At 46.4% G+C, this 19,592-nt stretch overlaps 1 protein-coding gene across 1 annotated transcript in view; it reads left to right on the top strand.

Moving 5' to 3' along the window:
* Window positions 1–229: 229 nt before the first annotated feature.
* Window positions 230–19,592, top strand: part of LOC125132690 (zinc finger protein 665-like) — a 49,087-nt gene continuing 29,724 nt past the window's right edge. Inside the window, exons 1-4 of the mRNA XM_047790324.1 lie at window positions 230–275; window positions 4,188–4,274; window positions 11,771–11,897; window positions 17,402–18,749. Of these exons, the coding sequence (XP_047646280.1) occupies window positions 4,260–4,274; window positions 11,771–11,897; window positions 17,402–18,749 (1,490 nt within the window). The 5' untranslated portion in view covers window positions 230–275; window positions 4,188–4,259. The remainder of the gene's footprint in view (window positions 276–4,187; window positions 4,275–11,770; window positions 11,898–17,401; window positions 18,750–19,592) is intronic.

Raw genomic sequence — 19,592 nt, forward strand, 5'->3', positions numbered from 1 at the left:
CCCTTACGAACAAAAGCGTTCGGTTACCAGGGTTACAGACTGCAACTTAAAGTAAGCAGGTCAAGCACAAGGAAGCCCTTTTCGGGCCCGCCCGCTTCTCCGCCCCAAGCGTTGCGCGCTCAGACCTGGGCTCCCCCTCAACCCCGCCCATCGCTCCTAGCGCTCCGCCCAGGCCACACCCCCGGCCCGGACGCACCACCTCTTCAACCCACGCATGCGCAGTTTTATGCGGACCCGGAAACGGAAATCTTGGGACGAAGGTCGCACGGCCGAGCGTAAGTAAACTTTTCTAGTTTAAATCTCTGTTTCGCGGTCCGTTTACTCCATCCTCAGGCTCCTAAGTCCCTGCGGACTTTAAATCCCCCCACTCCTGTCTCTCCGCCCCAAGTAAGTCCACACGTCACTGTTACAGATCGACTGTCCTTTCCTTTTGGGTTTTAAATTTCTCTTGAGGCCGGTCCTGGAGCTTGGCTTTTCTGCCTTTGGTTCACGTAGATCGCTTTTCGCCACATTTTCCTGCTTGAAACCCTTTGCTTCCCCCGCGGCCCTTCCGCCTCTTCCGCGAGAGGGATCCTCGCCCCCAGCCCCTGGAGGGCGGCACGGCCGCCCGGCTCCCGGAGAGGCCGCGTCCTCGCCCTGGTCCTGGGACTCTGGAGCCCGCCCTCTCCTGAGACACCCTCCCTTCCAGGCCCTCTGTCCTCGCGTCTCCTCAGCCCGGTCCTTCTGCTCTACAGGCCTCCCCTTCGCAGTCAGCCCTTCTCTTGACTCTGCGTTGAGGGAGATGACCTGTGCAAACTTTGACAACCAGGATTCTTCGGTCCTTAATTCACTTCAGTAGGAAAATGTTCTTTTCCTGTAGGGGGGCATCTTATTCAATGACCATCCCTGTTAATAAGCGGGTGAAGGGTATCTGGAGAAGCGGAAACAGAGCCAGAAAAAAATAGAAAAACTGAGGAGAATGAGGGGGAGTTCTCGACATGGCTCAGCAGAAGTGAATCTGACTAGTATCCATGAGGACGCAGGTTGCATCCCAGGCCTCTCTCAGTGGGTTGAGGATCCTGTGTTGCTGTGAGCTGTGGTGTAGGTTACACACGTGGCTCAGATCTGACGTGGCTGTGGCTGTGGTGTAGGTCAGCAGCTACAGCTCCAATTCAACCCCTAGTTTGGGAACCTCCATAATGCCGTTGGTGTGGCCCTAAAAAGACAACAACAACAGCAAAAAAGAATGAGGAAGAACCTAAAGAAATGTAGAGAATGGCTGAGGATCTTGCAGAGAGACACTAAAGTGAAAGATATTACGCTTTGAAAGTAGAAGATGGGTAAAGTAGGGGAGTTCCCGTCGTGGCGCAGTGGTTAACGAATCCGACTGGGAACCATGAGGTTGCGGGTTCGATCCCTGCCCTTGCTCAGTGGGTTAACAACCCAGCGTTGCCGTGAGCTGTGGTGTAGGTCGAAGACGCGGCTCGGATCCCTCGTTGCTGTGGCTGTGGGGTAGGCCGGTGGCTACAGCTCCGATTAGACCCCTAGCCTGGGAACCTCCCATATGCCGCAGGAGCGGCCCAAGAAATAGCAAAAAGACAAAAAAAAAAAAAAGAGAAGAAGATGGGTAAAATAGACAAATGAATAACAGAGCCAGATTTCCACGGATTGGAGAGGGGCCCTGGATCAGTGGTAGGAGTGGGGACAATGGTGAGGCCCTTTACACAGTGAGTAGGGGAAAAGGATGAAAGAGGTGGAACCTTGGCCATTAGAGCCTTGTGCTGGGATAGAAACGGGATAACCTGAGACACAAAGAACAGAGGAAGAAGGAGCAGGAAGCATAGCCACCTGGGGGGACCAGAGAATGGGGAGGAAGGAAGTTTAACAGGCACAGAAGGGGGACCACTGGGACAGAGAGGGATCAGAGATGGGGGAAGAAATAGGCAGAAATACATGCAGATTTAGAGCAAGAGATTTAGAGCAATCAGAAAGATTGGGGAGGAGTTCCTGCTGGCTGGGGCACAGTGGGTTAAGGATCTAGCTTGTCTCCCTGGCTTTGCTGGTTGGATCCTCAGCCTGGCCCAGTAGGTTAAGGATCTGGCACAGTGAAGCAGATGTGGCTAGGATTCCCTGGCTAGTATTATATATTGTTTTTACTCATTATGAAACAATGTATCACAATAAGGTAAAAACTTCTTAGAGGAGTTCCCTGATAGCCTAGTGGTTAAGGATTCGGTATTGTCACTGCTATGGCTCAGGTTGATACCCAGCCTGAGGACTTCAGTATGCCTTGGCATGCTTGACCCCATTCCCCACAAAAAAACAAAACAAAACAAAACACAGATTTGAGGGAAGAAATAGAGAGGAAGGCAGAAACAGCAGGCAAATAGAGGGGAACAAAAAATTGACACAGAGATAGGGAAAGAAACAGGAAGATAAACAGCATGAAATGGAAACACATAATAGTGCATGTAGCAAGGGAATCCTGGATCCAGGTGGATGCTGAGTTCTTTAAATACGGATTATTATAATGTTATGTTGATTTGGCCTTTAAAACCTAATACATTTAAAATCTATTGGAGTTCCTGTCGTTGCTCAGTGGTTAACGAATCCAACTAGGAACCATGAGGCTGCGGGTTTGATCCCTGGCCTTGCTCAGTGGGTTAAGGATCCTGTGTTGCTGTGGCTCTGGCGTAGGCCAGTGGCTACAGCTCCGATTCGACCCTGAGCCTGGGAATATCCATATGCCACAGGTGCGGCCCTAGAAAAGACAAAAAAAGACAAAAAAGTATTAGATTTATTAATCAATTAAACTTTTACCAGATTTATTAGGCTTCCCTAGTAGGGGTGTGTGATCTGAAGAAATTGGGAGGCCCTAGAGATTATCATACAGAGATAAGTCAGACAGAGAAAGCCAGGTATCATACGATAATCACTTAAATGTGGAATCTAAAAAATGATACAAATGAACTTATTTGTAAAATAGAATTAGACCCACAGACATTGAAAACAAACTTATAATTCCCAAAGGGGAAGGGGACAGAGGGATAAATTAGGAGTTGTGAATTAACAGATAAACACGTCTATATATAAACAACAAGGACCAACTGTGTAGCACGGGAACAATGTGCAGTATCTTTTAATAACCTATAATGGAAAATAATCAGGAATTTCCACTGGCGCAATATGATCAGTGGTGTTTCTGCAACACTGGGACACAGGTTCGATCCCCAGCCCAGCACAGTAGGTTAGGAATCTGGTGTTGCAGCTGCAGTGAAGGTCAGAACTGCAGTTTGGATCTGATCCCTGGCCTAGGAACTCTGTATGCCAAAAAAGATTTAAAAAAAAAAAGAAAATAATACGAGAAGTTTCAGGAGACGTCATTTTGCTGTGCTCCTGAAACTAACACAATATTGTAAATCAACTGTACTTAAAGCAAACAAAACAAAAAATAGGGAGTTCCCATCGTGGCACAGCAGAATGAATCCAACTAGGAAATACAAGGTTGCAGGTTCGATCCCTGGCGTCGCTCACTGGGTTAAGGACCTGGCGTTGCCGTGAGTTGTGGTGTAGGTCTCGGACATGGCTCGAATTAGGTGTTGCTATGCCTGTGGCATAGGCTGGCAGCTGTAGCCTCGTGTGGGAACCCTCGTGTGGGAACCCCTCGTGTGGGAACCTCCATATGCTGCGAGTGCAGCCCTAAAAGGCAGGGAAAAAAAAAAAAAAAAAAAAGAAGCATACACTTTTTGCACTGAAAAAAAAAAGTGTGGGAAAACTTGCTTGTTGGTCTCTGTATAGGAGTTTCCTGTCCCTGAATCCCTCCTGGGACCGTGGGCAGCAGAGGCCTGTCTCTTCCACATGGTGAGCTCTCCCCTGTGTGTGTGGTTGTGGCACAGGAAGGAATTTGTTGATTGTAAACATGTAATAGCGTACTTTCTTGCTTTTTTTTTTCTTAGGGCAGCACCCACGGCATATGGAAATTCCCAGGCTAGGGGTCCAATCGGAGCTACAGCTGCCAGTCTACACCACAGCCACAGCAATGTGGGATCCGAGCCGCATCTGCAACATACACCACAGCTCACGGCAACGCCTGATCCTTAACCCACTGACCAAAGCCAGGGATCAAACCCACAACTTCATGATTCCTAGTCAGATTCGTTTCGGCTGTGCCACGACGGGAACCGCAACAGCATATTTTCACCTTTCAGGATTAACTTCTAATTACTTATCCTGAGGAAGAAGCCAGGAAGAGGAGGAAGAGGAAAGATAAGGAGTCAGGAATGGCTGTTTCTCAGGTAAAGTCATGTTCTCAGCTGGTTCTCAGTCTGTTCTTTTGGAAATGCCCTTTGTTGGACTCGCTAATCTGACTCAGAGACAAGGAAAGAAACAGGAAGATAAACAGCATGAAATGGAAACACATAATAGTGCGTGTAGCGAGGGAATCCTGGATCCAGGTGGATGCCGAGTTCTTGTGCCTGACACCTGTGCATTCACACTCATGGGGGTTGTTCCCTTGGGGCCTGTCACCTCCACGTAGACTCCATGTCCCCGTGACCCAGTGACCTGGAGCTTGTGAAGAGGCCCCACTGGGCATCGTCCTGGGCAGGGCTTCACACCCGTGGATTGGAGACATAGCATCAGCGGGGATTGCTTAGCGCCCCAACTGGATGCATGTCTGCTCCCTGTCAACCAGGATCAAGAAGCTGCACATGGAAGTCAGGTATTTCTATGCACACACAGTACCTGGCAAAGTCTGGAAGTCAGACCAATAACAGGAAATTTGTTCAAATTTTTCCTTTTTTGTTTTTGGTGGTTTTTTTTGTTTGTTTGTTGTGGTTGTTGTTGTTGTTGTTTTTTGCTTTTTAGGGCTATGCATGCAACATGTGAAAGTTCCCAGGCTAGGGTTCGAATCAGAGCCATATGTTCAAACTTTTTCTAACACAGTTGAAGCTAGACGAGTCCTTGATTTTTTTTTTAAATGATTTTTATTTTTTCCATTATAGCTGGTTTACAATGTTCTGTCAATTTTCTACTGTATAGCAAAGTGGCCCAGCCACACATACATGTATTTTCATTCTTTTTCTCACAGTAATCCTCCATCATGCTCCATCGCAAGTGACTAGATATAGTTCCCAGTGCTGTGTAGCAGGATACGTCCTTGATTTTCATCTTAAGGGTGACAATGGAGTTGAAATTCAGCAAGAATTATTAGTGAGAGAGGGTGTTTTATTCCATCATCAATTGCAAACTATGAAATCAGTGTACATCTCTGGCACATGAAGAGTCTTAAACCATTTTCATCACCTTCATTCCCCAGAGGTTACCTTTTCACTCTGTTGCCTTCTTTGGTACACAGCGCTGTCTCAGTTTGATGCAGGTAAGGTTCCTGCTTTATTTTGCTGGCACAGACCCAGCTTGCCAGCACCGTTTGGTCCTGAGATTGTCGTGTTTCTACTGTTTGGTCTTGGAACTCTTGTCAGTGCATTTTGCATATGTGCAAAAGTGGAGTTCCCATCGTGGCGCAGCAGAAACAAATCCGACTAGAAACCATGAGGTTGCGGGTTCGATCCCTGGCCTCACTCAGTGGGTTAAGGATCCAGCGTTGCCATGAGCTGTGGTGTAGGTCGCAGACACGGCTCAGATCTGGCGTTTTTGTAGCTATGGTGTAGGCTGGCAGCTGTAGCTCTGATTCAACCCCTAGCCTGGGAACCTCCATATGCCACAGGTGTGGCCCTAAAAGGACAAAAGACATGTTTTTTGATGTAGCAGTTTATTTATGAACCTTTACAGTTTTTAACATATAAAATGCCATCTATGAAAAAAGACAGTTTTACTTTTTTTCAACTTGGGTAACTTTTCTTTTTTTTTTTTTTTTTGGTATTTTCTAGAGCCACACCTAAAGCATATGGAGGTTCCCAGGCTAGGGGTCTAATTGGAGCTGTAGCCGCCGGCCTACGCCACAGCCACAGCAACGTGGGATCCGAGCCACATCTGCAACCAACACCACAGCTCACAGCAACGCCGGATCCTTCACCCACTGAGCAAGGCCAGGAATTGAACCCACCACCTCATGGTTCCTAGTCGGGTTCGTTAACCACTGAGCCACAACGGGAACTCCTCAACTTGGATAACTTTTATTTCTTGTCTGATTTCTCTGGCAAGGATATTCTATACTTTGATTTTAACTGGCGTTTAAGACCAGTGTAACAATATTTATGCAAACACATTGAAGGAAGAATAGAATATATATTTTATGGCCATACCTGCAGCATATGGAAGTTCCCAGACCAGGGCAGATCAGAGCGGTCCTTTACTCACTGTGCACCAGGACTGGGAGTGAACTGGTGGCTCCTTGGGCAGCCTAAGCTGCCGCGGTTGGATTCTTTTTTTTTTTTTTTTGTCTTTTTGCCTTTTCTAGGGCCGCTCCCGCGGCATATGGAGGTTCCCAGGCTAGGGGTCGAATCGGAGCTATAGCCATTGGCCTATACCACAGCCACAGCAACGAGGGATCCGAGCCGCATCTGCAACCTACACCACAGCTCATGGCAACGCCGGATCCTTAACCCACTGAGCAAGGCTGGGGATCGAACCTGCAACCTCATGGTTCCTAGTCAGATTCGTTAACCACTGAGCCACGATGGGAACTCCTGCAGTTGGATTTTTAATCCAGTGTGCTGCAGTGGGAATTCCTGTACTTGGTTGAATAGAGAAGGCATGTTCATCTGTGCCTTCCTCCTGATCTGAGAATGAAAGCTTTCTCGTTTGTTGAGTGTTTATATCTTGAAAGGTTGTTGCATTTTGTGAAGTGCTTTTTTCTGCATTAGTTGAGATGAGCATGTGTTTTTCTCCTTTATTCTGTTCATTAATTGATGTTTGTTTGCTGAGTCAGTTGTTGCCTTATAGTAATAAAATGTGCATAAAATAAAATCATTTTAATGTGCTGTTGAATTTGCTTTGGTACCTTTTTTTTGTTTTTAAGGGCTTCACCCGCAGCATATGGATGTTCCCAGGCTAAGGGTCGAATGGGAACTACAGCTGCCGGCCTACACCACAGCCACGGCAACACAAGATCCGAGCCGTGTCTTCAACCTACACCACAGCTCATGGCAATGCCAGATCCTTGACCCACTGAGCAAGGCCCGTGATCGAACCTGCAAACTCATGGTTCTAAGTCAGATTCGTTTCCACTGCACCATGACGGGAACTCCGCTTCGGTACTATTTTGTTGAAAATTTTTGTTTCTGTAGTCATCAGAGATACTGGTTAGTACTTTTCCTTCTTGTGTCTTTCTCTGGGGTTGTTATCAGAATCATGCAGGCTCCATGGAAGGAACTTGCCGCTATCTCTTTTGTGACTCTTGGGAAGACATTTATCAGGGTTAGAGGTAATTCTTCTGTAAATGTTTGGTAGACTTCTCCAGTGAAGCTATCTGTTCTTTGCTTTTTCTTTGTTCGAGTTTTCTGTTTACCGCTTGAACCTCTCTAGTTATAAATCTGTTCAAATTATTTTTACTTAAAGATTTAGACAGGAGTTCCTAATCTTGTGACTCGGTGATTGGGAACCCAGCTAGGATCCATGAGGACGGGGATTCAATCCCTGGCCTTGCTCAGTAGGTTAAGGATCCAGCATTGCCGTGAGCTGTGGTGTAGATTGCAGACGCAGCTAGGATCTGGTGTTGGTGTGGCTGTGGCATAGGTCAGCAGCTGCAGCTCCAATTCAACCCTTAGCCTGGGAACTTCCATATGCCATGAGTGTGGCCAAAAAAAAAAAAAAAGTAGAGCTTTTTTGAGAGTTCCCATTGTGGCTCAGTGGGTTAAGAGCTCAACTAGTATTATCCACGAGGATGCAGGTTCAATCCCTGGCCTCTCTCAGTGGGTTAAGGATCTGGCCTTGTCACAAGCTGCGGCATAGCTCAAACATGTGGCTCAGATCCAGTGTTGCCGTGGCAGTGGTTGTGGCAGCATCATTGGATCCTTAACCCACTGTGCTGGGCCAGGGATCAAACCCGAGACTCAGCAGTGACAATGCCCAGTCCTTAACCACTAGGCCACCAGGGAACTGCATCCATGTTCCTTTTTTTTTTTTTTTTTCTTTTTAGGGCCACACCCGCAGCACATGGAAGTTCCCAGGCTCAGGGTCAAATTGTAGCTATAGCTGCCAGCCTACACCACAGCCATAGTAACGCCGGATCTGAGCTGCGTCTGCGACCTACACCACAGCTCATGGCACCTCTGGATCCTTAACCCACTGATCAAGGCCAGGGAGCAAACCCACATCCTCAGGGATGCTAGTCGGATTCGTCTCCACTGCACCACAACCGGAACTCCTCCATGTTCATTTTTTTCATGATCTTCAATTCGCCAAGAAGCTTCTGTCTTCATTATTGTTAGGATATTTTTCTTAATATGTTGCATTAATATGTGATAATACTAAGCTAATTTTGTGTGGATGTTTTTGTTAGTGGGTTATACAGGTAAACTGTTTTGCATTTGTTAATTTCTATGAAATTTTTAGATTCAGTTGTATTTGTATTTTTGACTAGATATTCTATAGAGATAGTAAAGTATTCTATTCTTCTTTTTATGTTTGTACCATTTTCCTTTGACTAAGCAACTGTAGAATAAGGTTGACAAAGTAAGTTAGGTGCAGTTAATCTTTTTGCATTAAAATGCATGTGGAGAAAAACAATAATGAAAAAATGATCATTTTTATTCAAAAATATGTCAAGAGGCAACACATATCTCTTTAGATATTTGTGTGTCGGTATGTGTAGATGAGTTCCTGGATGAGTCTGTGGTTTTGAATAAGACATCATAATTTCATAACTATGTGTTACATCTTTTTATAGTTGAAATTATGTCTGACAAATATTCCCTGACTTCAAATTTTATCTACACTATTGTGGTTTTTTTGAGGGGGTGTTATTTTTATTTTTTTTATCTTTTTGGGACCCCCACCACCACCACTAGCATATGGACGTTCCCAGGCTAGGGGTCTAATTGGAGCGACAACTGCTGGTGTACACAGGATACTTAACCCACTGAGCAAGGCCAGGGATCGAACCCGAATCCTCATAGATAACTAGTTCTGTTCGTTTCCGCTGCACCACAACAGGAAGGCCGTGGTGTTGTGTAAACAGTAGAAATAGTAGTAAGATTACTAACTTGTTGCATCCGTCTGTGTGGACTCACATCTGTAATGGCCATTTATGCCCTTCCATGTTTTTCACCTTGAACTTTTTTCAGATTTTCTCAATGAGTCCTCTATCAATAGAGTATTTTTTTATTTGCCATGCCTACAGCATGCAGAAGTTTCTAGGCCAGGAACGGAAACTCTGCCTCAGCAGCGACAACGCAGGATACTTAACTGTTGGGCCACCAGGAGACTCGTTAATGTACTTTTTTTTTTTTATTTTTATGTACACACCTGCACCAGATGGAAGATCCCAGGGTACGGATTGAATTGGAGCTGCAGCTGCCGGCCTGCAGCACAGCAACGCGGAATCCAAACCACATCTGCAACTTATGCTGCAGCTTGTGGCTACAACGGATCCTTTAACCCACTAAGCGAGACCAGGGGCTGAATCTATATTGTCATGGGTACTAGTCAGGTTCTTAACCTGCTAAGCCAAGTGGGAACTTCCCCAATGTACTTCTAATGCTCTTTCTGTCAATGAGTTGTTTGATTCTTTAGCTTTAATTCCAGAGCCCAACGCTCTGAGGTGTGGTGCTTGCTGTGTCATCTCTTAGTTTCTTTTTTTTTTTTTTAGGGCCACACCCTCGGCATATGGAGTTTCCCAGGCTAGGGGTCAAATCAGAGCTCCAGCTGCTGGCCTATGCCACAGCCACAGCAACACAGCATCCCAGCCATGTCTGCAACCTACACCGCAGCTCATGGCAACGCCGGATCCTTAACCCACTGGGCGAGGCCAGGGATCGAACCCACAACCTCGAGGTTCCTAGTCGGTTTTGTTTCCGCTGAACCACGATGGAAGGTCCTCATCTCTTAGGTTCTTGACCTGAGTCAAGTCAAGTGTCTCCAGGTGTTTCTGACACAGTAGTCTTCTCTGTAAGACGGGAACAGATCATTCTCTAATGACCTGTGATATTTTTTTTCTGTCTTTTCTTAGGGCCACACCCTTGGCTCATGGAGGTTCCCAAGCCAGGGGTCGAATCGGAGCCACAGCTGCCGGCCTACACCACAGCCACAGCAACACCAGATCCTAGCCAAGTCTGCAACCTACACCATAGCTCACAACAATGCCAGATCCTTAACCCACTGAACGAGGCCAGGGATCAAACCTGCATCCTCATAGATACTAATCAGATTCCTTTCTGCTGAGCCACGACAGGAACTCCTGACCTGTGATATTGATGATAAGTTCATATATATAAAGAATTGTGGCGCAGCAGTTAACAAATCCTCCTAGGAACCATGAGGTTTCGGGTTCGATCCCTGGCCTCGCTCACTGGGTTAAGGATCTGGCGTTGCCGTGAGCTGTGGTGTAGGTTGCAGGCATGGCTCGGATCTGGCGTTGTTGTAGCTCTGGTGTAGGCCAGCAGCTGTAGCTCTAATTGGGCCCCTAGCCTGGGAACCTCCATATGCCAAGGCTGTGGCCCTAGAAAAGACAAAAAGAGGGAAAAAAAAATTTATTTATAGAGGAGTTCCCTGGTAGCCTAGTGGTTAAGGATCTGGCACTGGCGCTGCTGGCTTGGGTCACTGCTGTGGTGCCAGTTTGATCTCTGGCCTGGGAACGTCCGCATTGCATAGGCTTGGCCAAAAAAAATAACAAAGAAAAAAAAAAGGAATTTAATTAGAATGATATTTGGCATCGAGGACTGGTTTCAATACAGTTAGTCATAGCTTTGACCATCATCATAACAGAAGATTTTGACCTTTCATCTGGACATTGAATGTCACTCAGCCTGTAGAACATAATACCTAACACTTCTGCACAGACCACTTGTTCTTGAATTGTATTTCTTTTTTTTTTTGTCTTTTATTTTATTTTATTTTTTTTGCTATTTCTTTGGGCCGCTCCCACGGCATATGGAGGTTCCCAGGCTAGGGGTCTAATCGGAGCTGTAGCCACTGGCCTACGCCAGAGCCACAGCAACTCGGGATCCGAGCCATGTCTGCAACCTACACCACAGCTCGCGGCAACGCCGGATTGTTAACCCACTGAGCAAGGGCAGGGACCGAACCCGCAACCTCATGGTTCCTAGTCGGATTCGTTAACCACTGCACCACGACGGGAACTCCGTTTTCTTTTTTTTTGTCTTTTTGCCTTTTTGCCTTTTCTAGGGCCACTCCTGCGGCATATGGAGGCTCCCAGGCTAGGGGCCCAATCGGAGCTGTAGCCACCAGCCTACACCACAGCCGCAGCAACACGGGATCCAAGCCACGTCTGCAACCTACACCACAGCTCACGGCAACGCCGGATCCTTCACCCACTGAGCAAGGGTGAAGGATGGAACCCGCAACCTCATGGTTCCTGTCGGATTCGTTAACCACTGTGCCACGACAGGAACTCCTTGAATCTTATTTCTATGTTTTTCATGTGTTATCTACAACAATGAAAAATCCACATTGAATGGAGGATATTATAATCTCTATGAAAAAGCATAAGAAATTAAAATTTAGTCACATCTTTGCTCCGAATACTTGAATGTGGATTTGTCAGAATACATCCTTGAACCGGCTCCACCCTTGCCCCTCTCTCCTCTTCTCATTTTATCTGAAGATAAGGACTCTCCTCACGGCCCCCTGGTGAAATATGTTTTCATTTCAGGAACAGTTGACCTTCCAGGATGTGGCCGTAGAATTCTCGGAGGAGGAGTGGGCCTGCCTGGACCCTGCTCAGAGGGCCTTTTACGTGGACGTGATGCTGGAGACCTATAGGAACCTGCTCTCTTTGGGTGAGGACGCGTCCCCTCCAGAAGTCGGCATCCGCCCTTGAGTATCATTGCATTTTGCCTGTGTGCCTCTTGGGAACCCCGGCCTTGCTTGGCTGAGCTCAAAGCCCTGTGGACTCAGACGAGTAAACTCCATGATGTGGCCTCAGGAGTTTCCACCTGGTTTTTCTTCAAGTGATCTTCCCATTTCTCGATAACCTCAGGATTGTTCCAGAGCTTAAGGTTTTGGATGTTTTTTGTTTCATGGGTAGCACCCGTGGCCTGTGGGAGTTCCAGGGCCAGATGTCACACTCCCACCACAGCAGTGATCTGAGCCACAGTAGGGACAAGGCTGGATCCTTAACCTCTTGAGCCACCAGGGAACTCTTCCCTATACCTTTCTTTTCTTTCTTTCTTTCTTTTTTTTTTTTTTGCTTTTTAGGGCCACACCCACAGCACGTGGAGGTTCCTAGGCTAGGGGTCTAATCGGAGCTGCAGCCACCCGCCTACACCACAGCCACAGCAATGCCAGATCTTTAACCCATGGAGCGAGGCCAGGGATCGAACCTGCAACCTCGTGGTCCCTAGTTGGATTCGCTTCCACTGCGCCACAACGGGAACTCCTCTGCCTTTCTTGTTTCATCCCCATTTGTGTTCTTGTAAGGCCTCTTCAGAAGATGGGAAAACACTGGCTGTTCCTTGATTCCATCTGGCCCCTCAGAGCCTGCGTGGAGCTATCTCAAGCCCTTTTTACCTGTTCGATCTGGCCACATGCTTTAGGGAGGTACCTTGGATCTTGTGTTACCTTTACACTGGAAAACTATAAAGGGAGTGGAGAGAGAGAACTTCCTTTTTATTTTATTTTATTATTATTTTTTTTTAAGTATTTTTGTCTTTTTAGATCTACACCCACAGCATATGGAGGTTCCCAGACTAGGGGTCGAATCAGAACTGTAGCTGCCAGCCTACACAACAGCCACAACGCCAGATCCCAGCTACATCTGTGACCTATACTGCAGCTCACAGCAACTCCAGATATTGATCCCACGGAGCGAGTCCAGGGCCTGAACCAGAATCCACATGGATACCAGTTGGATTCATAACCTGCAGGGCCACGATGGGAGCTCCAGAAACTTACTTTTAAAATACTTTTTTTTTTGGGGGGGGGGGTCTTTTTAGGGCTGCGCCCATGGCATATGGAGGTTTCCAAACTAGGGGTCAGATGGAAGCTGTAGCTGCCGGCCTCTGCCACAGCCATAGCAACGCAGGATCTGAGCCATGTCTGCGAAATGCATCACAGCTCATGGCAACGCCAGATCCTTAACCCATTGATCGAGGCCAGGGATCAAACCAGCGGCCTCATGGATACTAGTCGGGTTTGTTAACTGCTGAGCCACAACAGGAATTCCTAAAATACATACTCTTAGGGAACAGTATCCAATCTCTTGGGATAGACCATGATGGAAAATAATAAAAAAAAAAAAAAAAAAAGAAAGAAAAGGAGGAGTTCCTACTGTGGCATAGTGGGTTAAGAATCTGAGTGTGGAGTTCCTGTTGTGGCTCAGTGGTTAATGAATCCGACTAGGAACCATGAGGTTGCAGGTTTGATCCCCAGCCTTGCTCAGTGGGTTAAGGATCCGGGATTGCCATCAGCTGTGGTGTAGGTAGGTCGCAGACGCGGCTCGGATCCCGAGTTGCTGTGGCTCTGGTGTAGGCCAGCGGCTACAGCTCTGATTAGACCCCTAGCCTGGGAACCTCCATATGCTGTAGGAGCGGCCCCAGAAGAGGCAAAAACACACACACACACACACAAAAGAATCTGAGTGTGGAGTGTGGAGGCTCAGGTCATAGCTATGGCTTGGATTTAATCCCTGCCCAGGAATTTCTGTATGTTGTGAATGTGTCCACTTAAAAAAAAAAAAAAAAAGTATGTATATCACTGAGTCATTTTGCCGTATAGCAGAAATTGGTACATTGTATTTGATATATCAAAATTGGTAAATCAACAGTATTTTAATAAAAGATTTTTTAAATTGAAAAAAAGAATACCTATTCCTGGGAAGTTCCCTGGTGGCTCGGCAGGTTAAGGATCCAGTGTTGTCACTGCTGCGGCTCAGGTTGCAGCTATGGCTCAGGATTGATCCCTGGCCTGAGAACTTCTGCATGCCCCGGGTGCAGCCAAATAAGCAAATACAATGAAATACATATTCCTGGGGTCTGAAATGTTATCTAGTTTCTTTGTTTTAGTAATCCATGTGTAGTGGACGGCAATGGCTGGACTTTTAGGGAGTGGGTTTACTGAGTAACAGAAAATACTAGATGGAGAACACTTTCCCGATTTTGTTGGTTTTTGTTTGCTAGTTTTTGTCTTTTTTTTTGGCCGTTTCTAGGGCTGCTTCCTGAGGCATATGGAGGTTCCCAGGCTAGGAGTCGAATCGGAGCTATAGCCACCGGCCTAGTCCACAGCCACAGCAACATGGGATCTGAGCTGCGTCTGTGACCTACACCACAGCTCACGGCAATGCCAGATCCTTAACCCACTGAGCAAGGGCAAGGATTGAACCCACAACCTCATGGTTACTAGTCAGATTCGTTTCTGCTGCACTACAAAAGGAACTCCTAGAAAAATATTTTTTGAAAAATTGCATTATCAATTTTTTTTTTTTTTTGCCACCCTCAAGGCATGTGGAAATTCCTATACCAGGGATCAAACCTGCATCACAGGAGTTCCTGTCGTGGCACAGTGGTTAACGAATCTGACTAGTAACCATGAGGTTGCAGGTTCGATCCGTGGCCTTGCTCAGTGGGTTAAAGATCTGGCATTGCCGTGAGTTGTGGTGTAGGTTGCAGACGCGGCTTGGATCCCGAGTTGCTGTGGCTGTGGTGTAGGCCGAGGCTACAGCTCTGATTAGACCCCTAGCCTGGGAACCTCCATATGCCTCGGGAGCGGCCCTAGAAAAGGCAAAAAGACAAAAAAAAAACAAAAACAAAAAACCTGCATCACAGCAGCAACCTGAGCCACTAGGATGATGATGCTGGATTTTTTTTTTTGCTTTTTGGGGCCCAACTTGCGGCATATGAAAGTTCCCAGGCTAGGGATCGAATCACAACTGCAGCTGCTGGCTGACACCACAGCCACAGCAACACGGGATCTGAACCACATCTTCGACCTAAACCACAGCTCACAGCAACGCCGGATCTTTAACCCACTGATCGAAGCCAGGGATTGAACCCGCATCCCTCATGGATACTAGTTGGGTTCATTACTGCTGAGCCATAACGGGAATGACAGTGCTGCATCTTTAACTTGCTGTGCTGCAAGGGACTCCTGTGTTAGCCATTCTTCATTTTCTACATGCTGTGTCTTGTGATCTTAAATTGCCATTTTCTTAGATTTCTCATTAGATAGGCCTGTTTGGGATTATGTCTGTGTTCTTTAGCATTTATTTATATACCAAAGAATGCAGGAGATATGTATAGAATCACATTTGTTGCCTCCCTGCTTATGAGACAGCAGTATGTTTATATTTAATTGGCAGGTACCTGAGGTCATAATAGAAAAATACTTTGAGACCTAACATACGTTTGCCTAGTGTGATTATTTTTGTTAGAGGGTGTTACAGCTGGGCTACCCTAATACTGATTTGAATTACATACACTCCCTGTTTCTTTTTTTTCTTTGGCCACAGATCTTTAACCCACTGCCCCTCAAAGAGAACTACAGAACGACTCTTTCTTTACTAAAGAGTCCTCTTCCGGGAGTTCCTGTTGTGGCTCAGCGAGTTAAGAACCCAGCACAGTATCCACGAGGACTTGGTTTCATCCCTGGCCTCACTTGGTGGGTGAAGGATCCAGTGTTGCCACAAAGTGCCGTGTAGGTCAAAGGCGAGCCTCAGATCCCATGTTGCAGTGTCTGTGGTGTAGTCAGGCAGCTATGGCTCCGATTCAACCCCTAGCCTGGGAACTTCCATATGCTGCGGGTGCGGCCCTAAAAAGTGCGGAAAAAAAAAAAAAGAGAGAGAGAGAGAGAGTCCTGTCCCTTTAGTGTCCCTAAACATTTTTAGTTCATGATTGGGAAGTTTTACAACTTTGTTGGGCATTACGCTTCATTTCTTTTTTTTTTTTCAATTTATTTTATTTCATTTTCCCACTGTACAGCAAGGGGATCAAGTTATCCTTACATGTATACATTTCTTTTCCCCCACCCTTTGTTCTGTTGCAACATGAGTATCTAGACATAGTTCTCAATGCTGCTCAGCAGGATCTCCTTGTAAATCTATTCTAAGTTGTGTCTGATAAGCCCAAGCTCCAGATCCCTCCCACTCCCTCCCTCTCCCATCAGGCAGCCACAAGTCTATTTTCCAAGTCCATGATTTTCTTTTCTGTGGAGATGTTCATTTGTGCTGGATATTAGATTCCAGTTATAAGTGATATCATATGGTATTTGTCTTGGTCTTTCTGGCTCATTTCACTCAGTATGAGATTCTCTAGTTCCATCCATGTTGCTGCAAATGGCATTATGTCATTCTTTTTTATGGCTGAGTAGTATTCCATTGTGTCTATATACCACATCTTCTGAATCCAATCATCTGTTGATGGACATTTGGGTTGTTTCCATGTCCTGGCTATTGTGAATAGTGCTGCAATGAACATGCAGGTGCACGTGTCTCTTTTAAGTAGAGTTTTGTCCGGATATATGCCCACGAGTGGGATTGCGGGGTCATATGGAAGTTCTATGTATAGATTTCTAAGGTATCTCCAAACTGTTCTCCATAGTGGCTGTACCAGTTTACATTCCGACCAGCAGTGCAGGAGGGTTCCCTTTTCTCCACAGCCCCTCCAGCACTTGTTATTTGTGGACTTCTTAATGATGGCCATTCTGACTGGTGTGAGGTGGTATCTCATGGTTGTTTTGATTTGTGTTTCTCTTATAATCAGCGATGTTGAGCGTTTTTTCATGTATTTGCTGGCCATCTGTATATCTTCCTTGGAGAACAGTCTATTCAGGTCTTTTGCCCATTTTTCCATTGGTTGATTGGCTTTTTTGCTGTGGAGTTGTCTAAGTTGCTTATATATTCTAGAGATTAAGCCCTTGTCCGTTGCATCATTTGAAACTATTTTCTCCCATTCTGTAAATTGCCTTTTTGTTTACTTTTGGGAACGCTTCATTTCTTTTTGTCTTTTGTCTTTATAGGGCTGTACCCATGGCATAATGGAGGTTCCCAGGCTAGGGGTCTAATTGGAGCTGTTGCTGCCAGTCTACACCACAGCCACAGCAATGCCAGATCCAAGCCGAGTCTGCAACCTACACCACAGCTCACGGCAACACCGGACCCTTAACCCATTGAGCGAGACTAGGGATCAAACCCACAACCTCATGGTTCCTAGTCAGATTCATTTCCGCTGCACCATGATGGGAACTCCGGGCATAATTCTTTATTACTGGTGTCATAGAGTGTATTCCACATTAAATTTCTGTGAATGAATTATAATGAGCAGGACATCTTGTGGTTCTTTGTTTCTTGTAGATACCTCTCATATCCATGGGATGCGGAAATTACAGCCAACAGTAAACAATGACAGAGGAGATGTATTCCAAACAGGGACGTTGGAAAATCAGGAAAGCCATCACATGAAACACTTTTACGTCCCAGAAATACAGGAAGATATGTATGACTTTGGGTGCCAGTGGCAGGATGGTGAAAGAAATTATGAAGTGATGCCTAGAACCCAGAAGGAAAATGTAACTGACACAAGAGAGAGACAAGGCAATTGGAATGCAGTAAAGAAGCCTCTTGGAAACGGGCTGGCCTTAAGCTTTCAGGATGAACTGCGTATATTGAAGAAGGATATTTACACATGCAAGGAGTGTGGCAAATCCTTTAACCACGGCTCATCCCTCCGTAGACACCAGATAATCCATACAGGCGAGAAGTCCTACGAGTGTGGTGTGTGTGGCAGTGTTTTCCACCGGAAATCCCACCTGGCACGTCATTGGACAGTTCACACCCGTGAGAAAACCTACAAGTGTCATGAATGTGGCAAAGCCTTCAATCATGGCTCTTCCCTCCGTAGGCATCAGCTCATCCACACAGGCGAGACATTGTATAAATGCGACGTATGTGGCAAAGTGTGCAGTCAGCACGCCTCCCTTAGACGTCATCAGCGAGTTCACACCGGAGAGAGACCCTACCAGTGTCCCGAGTGCGGCAAAACCTTTAACCGTGGCTCCCACCTCGCCACCCATCAGCTCGTCCACACGGGAGTGAAATTATGTAAATGCGATGTGTGCGGCAAAGTCTTCAGTCAGAATTCATGCCTTAGAATTCACCGCAGAATCCATAATGGAGAGAAACCTTACAAATGTCGCGAATGTGGTAAGGCCTTTCGGCAAAATTCGCACCTTGGACGACATCAGAGAATTCACACCGGGGAGAAGCCCTACAGATGTGGTGAATGTGGCAAAGTCTTCAGTCAGCATTCCAATCTTGCAGGTCATCAGAGAATTCACACTGGAGAGAAGCCTTACACCTGTCAAGTATGTGGCAAGGTCTTCAGCCAAAATTCCAACCTTGCCAGTCACCAGAGAATTCATACCGGAGAGAAGCCCTACCAATGCAATGAGTGCGGCAGGTCCTTTAACCAAAAGGCATACCTCGCAAAGCATCAGAGGGTTCACGATGACGAGAAGTCTCACACGTGTCGTGTGTGTGGCAGGGTCTTCAGTCGCAATTCCAACCTTGTCAGTCATCAGAGAATTCATACCGGAGAGAAGCCCTACCAATGCAATGAGTGTGGCAGGTTCTTTTCTCAAAAGCCAAACCTTGGAAAGCATCGGAGAGTTCATACTGGACAGAAACCCTTCAAATGTAATGAGTGTGGGAAGGTCTTTAGTCAACATTCCCTTTTTGCAGTTCATCAGAGACTACATATTGCGGATAAACCTTTCAGCCGTAGTGATGTCGAGAGGCCTTTACTCAGATCCCAACCCTCCCGAAACAGGTGATTTCTACACAGGAAAAGCCGTAGAGGAGTTCCTGCTGGGGTGCAGCAGGTTAAGGATCTGGCGTTGTCTCTCTGATGGCGCTGGTTCGATCCCTGGTCCAGTGCAGTAGGTTAAGGATTGCGTGTTGGCACAGCCATGGCAGAGGTCACAGCTGCAGCTCAGATTCTGTCCCTGACCCCAGAACTTCCATCTGCCGGGGGTTGGCACCGAAAAACAAAAACAGAGAGAGATCATATAAATGTGATATATATGAGGACGTCTTTTTTTCAAAATTTATGCTTTACATGTAGTCAGAGAACTGATAGTGGGGAGTGGCTGACCAAATGTTAGGAGTGTGGCGAAGCTTTTGTGCATGCGAGCCTCACTTTCAATCAGATAATCCATACTGGAGAGAAACCTAATGTGTGTAATGAGTGTCTCAGAGTCTCCATTTGAAATCCATACCATAAGATCCACCAAAGACCTCATACGCAGAGAAATCTTTCAAATATAATGAGTCTGCCAAATCCATTAATGTCTGTCAGGCCTGGAATTCCCGTCGTGGTGCAGTGGAAACACATCTGACTGGGAACCATGAGGTTGCGGGTTCGATTCCTGGCCTTGCTCAGTGGGTTAAGGATCCAGCGTTGCCATGAGCTGTGGTGTAGGCCAGCAGCTACAGCGCCCATTAGACCCCTAGCCTGGGAAACTCCCTATGCTGCAGGTGCGGCCAT

The sequence above is a fragment of the Phacochoerus africanus genome, chromosome 8, assembly GCF_016906955.1.
Source record: "Phacochoerus africanus isolate WHEZ1 chromosome 8, ROS_Pafr_v1, whole genome shotgun sequence".
Taxonomy (NCBI): Eukaryota; Metazoa; Chordata; class Mammalia; order Artiodactyla; family Suidae; genus Phacochoerus; species Phacochoerus africanus.